The sequence below is a fragment of the Sinocyclocheilus rhinocerous genome, unplaced genomic scaffold (genome assembly GCF_001515625.1).
Source record: "Sinocyclocheilus rhinocerous isolate Xijiao unplaced genomic scaffold, SAMN03320098_v1.1 scaffold2650, whole genome shotgun sequence".
In the NCBI taxonomy this organism is placed as follows: domain Eukaryota; kingdom Metazoa; phylum Chordata; class Actinopteri; order Cypriniformes; family Cyprinidae; genus Sinocyclocheilus; species Sinocyclocheilus rhinocerous.
Window position 1 is genome coordinate 58,232 of NW_015659409.1, and position 7,642 is coordinate 65,873.

Genomic DNA, 7,642 nt, shown 5'->3' on the forward strand with positions numbered 1-7,642 from the left:
AGAGGAGAGGAGAGGAGAGGAGAGGAGAGGAGAGCCAGAGAGAGGAGGTGGCTGGCTTCTCTCTGGTGCTTCTCTCTGGGGCTTCATCAGGCCGTTTCAATGGTCTCTTCACCCAAGCTCTGCCATGGGCAGCCTTACTCCTCAGCTCCACAGGGATTCTGCTCCAACATCCATCTGTGCTCACATAAACAATCACTGCTCTCACAACGCCCTCACCCAGCTAATACACATATAATCAAGATGATTACGCAAAGCCAATGATTAAAAAGTAATTACTTGAAACAGTAAATGAGCAGAAACAAAACCTTAGCCCAGAGCTGCTGCATGGGGACATAACTGGCTCCCAAGATGTAAGTTTATATATTTATAGAGAGCATAATTTTAGTCCCCAAATCCCTAAATTGTCAGGTGTGGCTCCAGCTGTCAGTCACGCATATGATTCCTTAAATAATCAGGTCGTCAATCAGGTAGTCCTTAAGGAAGGCATCCCAGATCCTTTACATCAGAGATTGATGAGATTTCTACCTGCGAGGAACTGCAATTAACTGGAGTGTCTGCTTTAAAGGTCCTAATGAGTCCCCATTAAATTGATTTATAGAATCATTATCATCTTGCTATGAAAAGTAAAAATGGTGGCATAGATAATACATAAGTCACATTTTCAAAAGTACCTACTGCTTTCACATCAAGGGGAGCAGATGGAATAAAAGCAATCCCTCAACCTTTGTGAGTTTAGAAGCCAGTCAAGTACAGCAGGACACAAAGAGCTTGTTTGGCTGATGAAAAGCCAGACGGTATTCAGAAACAAAGAATAAAGGTACTCTGAGGGGGAAAAAACATCACATCTCCAGCTTATCTAACTAGCTATATTGATAAATTGACATCAATGGACTTTATATAAAGACCCATCAAAACAGCTCTAGCTCATCTTTAATGCAGAGAAAGGATATTTGAAATAAATGTCTATTCAGCCAATAACTTTACATGCCAAACAATCTGCGCTCCACATGGGAGACGTGACACAATTGATTTCAATAAAATCTAACATTAGGTTGTGAAGCATGTTAAAGAGATATTAGCACAAATATTTGTCCATAATAAAATAATATTTATTAAATGAATTATATTTCATTTATTTTTCAAGTTCACCAACTGAAAACCTGTTTGTTTTTGAAACTGACTTCTGTGCGAGTTGTTCTTTACACATCTCATTGCTACTGACAATGGACAATGGGCATTTTTGCATGTGAAATGTCACTGAAATTTCATCATGACTGCACCTTAATGCTGCCTTAGAATGTGACATCATCTTCATAATGGCAGTGTCTATGATGCCTCGAAATGTTGCCTACGTAGAAGGGTTAACCACATGTCAAATGTTCTGACAGCTGATTGTAATATTTGAAGGATGGACGCTACAGGATGTCAATATCAGGCAGGAACCTACAGCGGTCACTCAAGTGTTCCCATACTGCACACAGATCAATCAAGAAACCCTCTATTTTACTCCACAACAGGATCAGACAGCATCCAGACTGCTTTGCTGAACTCAAGCTGGCTGGAATCTAGACAAGAGGACCCCCCGCTAGCTGCATGTGAAAGTAGCTTCAGCACTGTTTTCTAATTAACATCAGTCTTTAGCACACCAGGTAGAAAGCCCCCTATTTGACAGACTAATTAATCTGGAAACCTCAAGTGCCCACAGACTTCAGTGTACCTCCAACAATTAATCCTGTCAATAAAATGTCTCAACTGTACTGGACTATGGGGAAATAAGACTGGGATTCAATATAATTAATGCTAAGTTTAGAAACAGAACATTTCTACTTGAAGAAAAGATTGAGAAGATATTAGGCTAAGCGATATAGTTATAGATATAATGTCAATATCTGTCATTCTTATGATGACTTTGTTTAAATGCTTCAAATAATTTCAAATGCTTTTCTTTTGAATTATTTATTAACAAAAGATTCCCGATATAAATGTCATGGTTTCAACAAAACATTAAGCAGCAAAACTGGTTTCAACACTGATAATAACAAGAAATTTCTTGAGCACCAAATCAGCCTAAAAGAATGATTTCTGAAGGATCATGAGACACTAAAGACTGGAGTAAAGGCTATTCAAAACAACACTATCCTTAAAGGCACAATATGTAAGATTTTTTTATTAAAATATCCAATCTGCTTTTTTTTCCCCACATACGCACTACCGGAAGGAGCGGAAGCGGTTGACTGTGGCATAATAAAAGCTCCGCTGCTTTCGAGCCGTGTGCACTCAGTCACGGCGTCATCAAACTATGCCTTTGTCTATTTGATTATTTTGAATACGCGCCCTCTAGCGGCAAAAATTACATATTGTGCCTTTAAGTAGTCCAAATTCCGATTATACCAGAATAACGTTTATTCAAGAAGCAATATTCAAAGTTTTGAGGATTAACAAAATTATTCTCATTTCATTCAGACCTGAACCTGCATGTAGAATTAATATTACATTTTTCTGTTTTATGGGTGCATTTCTTTTGGACTAAGTCGTAGTATTAATCACTGAGAGAAGTCTTGAGAGAAGCATTTACGCATGATGAGCAGTTTTACTAAAGGGACTGCCTAAAGTTAACATCGCTTTCATCTTGCAGGAAGAAGCATTGTGGCACAGGACACTTGAAAACTAAGCTGATAGGGGCTTGGTGGGGTCAATGCCTGCCTCTCACTTAGCTCATTTATCGCTCTGTCGCATCAGCTCAAGTCTCCATCCCCCTGAGTGCCGTCCAAAAGACCAATCATATTTCACACAAGAGGAAAACAAAAATGTGAGAAACGGCCACCTGAATAATTGAGGCGAAGGGTGAATTATCTTGAGCAATACTAGCACGCACAGTCTGGGGTAAAACGCCATTTTCCATGAACGGTGCCAAAAGTATGTGGAACACAGGACAACAAACCGCTCCGGGAACTCAATATATGGGAATGTCGTGTTTTTTATGGAAATTGACATCTGGTTGTGTTTATATGGTGGATTTACATCACTGGTATCACTCAATATGGAAAAGTAAATCGATACGTAATTGCTGTGTAATTGCATATGCCACAGGCAATAAATCACATGAGGGAGACATATTTTGTACATAAATTCGATTTGGATGTATCAGCTACTACATGAGCAAACCCTGCAGAAATGTACACTATCCTCCTTCCACGTTACACTGAACAAATGCTAGCAGAGCTTTCAGAAACTATATATAACAAATGAAAAACATGGAACATTGAGCAGAATTCATCTCAGCAGCATTAGCGTGAAGCTAAGAGCCTCTTTAAGTTTCACATATGTATGGACCTTTGCACAAAGAACATGAGATATTAATAAATACGGCTACATTATGTAAAACTAAGCCTGAAGGCAACTTCAAAAAGCTCCAAGCAGCGAGAAAGTGAAGACTCCTGATGTTTAGTTGGCTAATGACTCATGCTAGCTAACTCTTACTATTATAAGAATCGACCAGATAAGAACAAAGAGTAAGAAAAATCAATGGAGACAGCTGAGACATGATGCTGCTTAATGAAGCCTGACGTCTGTTTCCTCTGTTTTCATGGCGCAATGAAAAATTACAGATTTGTTTGGCAAGCAGCTGATTGAACAATTTCTGTGACATGGGTGGTTAATGTAAAACATAATGAGATGTTTTATAAAATGCCATTTCAGATTACAACCTTTGTTCTTGAGGATATGAGCTGGAGATGTGCATTTGGGTCATTTTGACTGCTCGAGTAGTACTCAGGGTGAGGTTGATGGGTCTATGTTCACATGTATCAGACTGATGTCTTCAGCCACTGCTTCATGTCTCTCACCATGTACAATGTCTTTTTAAGTGTGTCAAGTTAAAAATACTTTCAAAAACTTGTCACAACATCATATCATTTATCCATTTTTGAACAAGTGTTGAGTTCAACCCAAATGTCCCACCACAAATCAAATAAATAAATACTTAGTTCACCCAAAAATTAAAAACATCAACTCACTCTCATGTTGTTTCAAACAACATCCAAAGAAGACTTTTTGAAGAATGTTGGTAACCAAACAGTTCTGTGACCAAAAAGTATTATCTTTTTTGTTCCACAGAAGAAGAAAAAAAGTCATACAGGTTTGGAACGACATGAGGGAGAATAAATGATGACTGATTTTTCATTTTGAACTAGCCCATTAGACCCATTCAATCAGTCTCACGTACACTCAACTGTCTATGTAAATGTTTTTACCGCTGCAGAACATTTGTAGCATCTTCATGTACCATATACATAAACCGTGAATTTTAATATCTCTATGGGGAAGTACGATTGATGAGAGAAAGCATAACATTTCCATTTATGAGCTCTTACCCTGTGTCTGGTCGATGTGGCCCAAGGTTTCTATCTGTTCAACGAGATCATTAGAGTTCCACTGACTCATGCCCAAAAGCATGGCCGTCTTCCCCTCCAGTACCTCTGAAAGACATCACACACAAACACACATTCAATGAGAGCAGTATATGATGAGGATGAGACAATCAATAATTTAGCTCATCTGCAGGATAATGCTATGCTCATTTTAGCTCTGAAAAAAAATCACATGGAATGCAGCAGTACATCAAAGACTATTAAGATTCATCGAATTATCTTTAAATACAGATGGAGCCATAAAGTGATGTCCGACTAATGAGCACAGAGTGAGCGACACTGTACTCTGCCGGTCCTTGTGAGACAGCCCCTGAGTGCTTGATGGAGGACTCGGCTGTGTGGTTCACAGCATGTGACAGCGAACTGCAAGCCCAATGCCGTGTCGGATCTCGCTAGGCTGATATTTCAGTATAGAAGAGAGGTTGTGACAGGGCTCCGTCAGGCCTGCTCATCAGCATCACCCACTCGAGCCCACTCGAGCCCACCCACTTGTTTTTTGAGTTGGCTCAAACAAGGGTAGACAAACATACACACACACGCTCACAGAAACAATGCGAGGGAAGCTCGGAGTTGAGAGAGGAAGGGTTTTAAATCATAATCCAAATACTGGCAGTTACTGAGTCATGTCGAATGGAACAGCGCTTAGAGAAAGCAGGAAGAACACAGATCTTCTGAAGTGCGAAATGTGCTTAGCACAAAGAAGAGCAATGACAGCAGCCCGGCTCCTGAGACAACCACCTATTTCAGTAAATAAAACACACAAACTGCTGACGCACAAGGGTCTGCCAGCGAGGCTCACTGCGAAAGGAAGACAGCAAAAAGTTAAAAGGAGAAAAAGAACAATGTAAAAATGTGGGAACATGCTCTCAGAAAGAACTGCGTGGATGAGAGGAAACTAAGATTTCATTTTAAAGTATTCAGTGTAATCTGCACCATTATGAAAAAAGTTCATAATGAAAAAAAAAAGTAATGTAAATTGAATTATTGAATACTAGTCGCTATGAAAGTTAGGTATGTGCAAAACTATATATTTTTTATGATTTTTATGAAGAGACCTAACAAACATTTTTAGGACTGTCAAAGCAACATATTAAAAATATATTTAATCATATTTATTTATTTATTTAGAAAAGCACTTTAATTAGACTTTGTTTATCTTCAGATTTATATATCTAACATTAAAACAGGGTAGAAAAGGATAAAGATAAATAGTTAAAATAATAAAAAACATTTATATTTATAATGAAATATAATAATTAAATTACATTTAATATACAATTACAAAAAAAATATTACAATTAAAAAATATAAAAATAGCTTTTTAATTACTTGCTTGAGCTTCAGTACAGTAAGAATATAAAAGTCAAAACACACAGTATTAACTTGAAACATCAACTTAACACACAATGCAATTCATGATGCCAAACATGGTGAAAAATGACAACCAGATCTGAAGTTGTACACAGATCAACAATTTAAAAATATCACAGAACAATGTACAGCACTTCAATAGAATAACTGACAGAGATATTTAGCAAATAAAGTTTTATTATACAAAACTATCATAGACCTAAAAAAAATGCATAACAACTGGAATGCTGATCACAGCAGGAGATCTGAAGTCTGACCATAATTGTCCTGAAATGTATTGCTGAAGGTGGAGTGTTTGTTAAACAAGCTGCGCTTGATGCCTGTAGCAGCAGTGCTTTAAAAAGAATGAATTTAGGGAATGTAGAAACAACTTCTCAGAGAATTTATTCTGCAGACAGTCTAACAGTGCAGAACACTGCCAGCAAGCTAAATCACGCTCTGAGAAGTTGTCTCTTTATTTACCCCTTTAAAAGCACATTTATAAAATACTTTTAAAAAAAAAAAAGTTTTTTTTAAAAATCTACATAAATTAGTTGACCACACACTATACAAACATACTAAACTATCCCTAATTTACAACACCCGTCTCACCTGAAAAGCCCTCTGCATTGCAGGTGATCCCACCCACCTGACACACAGCTTCTTTAGTCTGCTGCCATCAGGGAGGAGACTGCGGAGTCTCCAGGCCAGGACCAGCAGACTGAAGGACAGCTTCATCCATCAGGCTGTCAGGAAGCTGAACTCCCTCCCGACCTTGCCCCCCCTCCCCTGTTTTGCCCCACACACCACTGAACTCTGACCCTCTGACGGACTCTCCCACTCCCCCCTCCCAAATACACACACACACTGTCACTTTAATCAGTCTGAATGAGCTCTTTTGCACTACAAATCATTATATCTGCACTGTTGTTTACTTCACTGGTTTGCACTCTATCTGCCATGTGCCTTGTGCTGCTTTATATATTTTTTTACATTTTACCTTATTTGTATATTTGTATAGTTGTATTTTATATTTAATCTGTATCTATCTGTATTTATGTTCTACTGTTAGTGTTATCTGTATGCACCAAGGGTCTGAGAGTAACGCAATTTCAATTCTCTGTGTGTATGTGCTGTACATGTGGAAGAATTGACAATAAAGCAGACTTGACTTGATGAAGGTGTATCAAAAAATCCCTGAGTGAGTAACTCAAAATACTTTCACAAAAAAAGAGCATGAAGCAGTGACTGAAAGCAGTAAAAGAAGAAAGACAAGCAAAGTGCATAAAGGTGGGGAAACATTTTTAATGGAGGTTATTAAAAAAAGATTTAAAAAAAAAAAGACTTTAAAAGGAATCTGAAACTAAATTTCAAGAATCCTAGAAAGACCAGGTAATGAGTTCATGGAGCTTATCCATTAACATTCTTCAACTCTTCTTTTACTCTTAAATACAGACAAAGACAGGAGTCAGAGGACATGTCCGTGTGGGCTGAATGATGGTCAAATACTGGTGGATTTCAGCTGTTCCTATTTCCAGTTCTCATACAAATATCTGCCGTATATGAACCAAATTTGCAACACATGGCTGCAGGGAGTATATTTTCCTTGTAAATTACATTTATGTGTACTTTCAAAGCAAGATCATGTTGTTTCAAACCCATGTGTATGGGATTACATCTCTGCCACAATTCTGTGCGCGAAAGATCATATTTTGAGCGCGCAAAAGTGCGTTTTGCACGCGCGCGAACTGAGTTTTGTGGAGAAAATGTTTGTCTCGCAAAGAAGAAAGTATTTCGAGCGCACAAAAAACAATTTTGCATTTAAAATACGTTTTTGGATTTGTGCAGACCTTCTCTTTTGC

General features: G+C 38.0%; 1 protein-coding gene across 1 annotated transcript in view; it reads right to left on the bottom strand.

The window, feature by feature from the left end:
• Window positions 1-7,642, bottom strand: part of LOC107723871 (membrane-associated phosphatidylinositol transfer protein 3-like) — a gene marked incomplete at its 3' end in the record, with an annotated part of 96,194 nt that overhangs the window by 53,111 nt on the left and 35,441 nt on the right. The window contains exon 3 of the mRNA XM_016532600.1: window positions 4,374-4,478. Coding sequence (XP_016388086.1) covers window positions 4,374-4,478 — 105 coding nt within the window. The remainder of the gene's footprint in view (window positions 1-4,373; window positions 4,479-7,642) is intronic.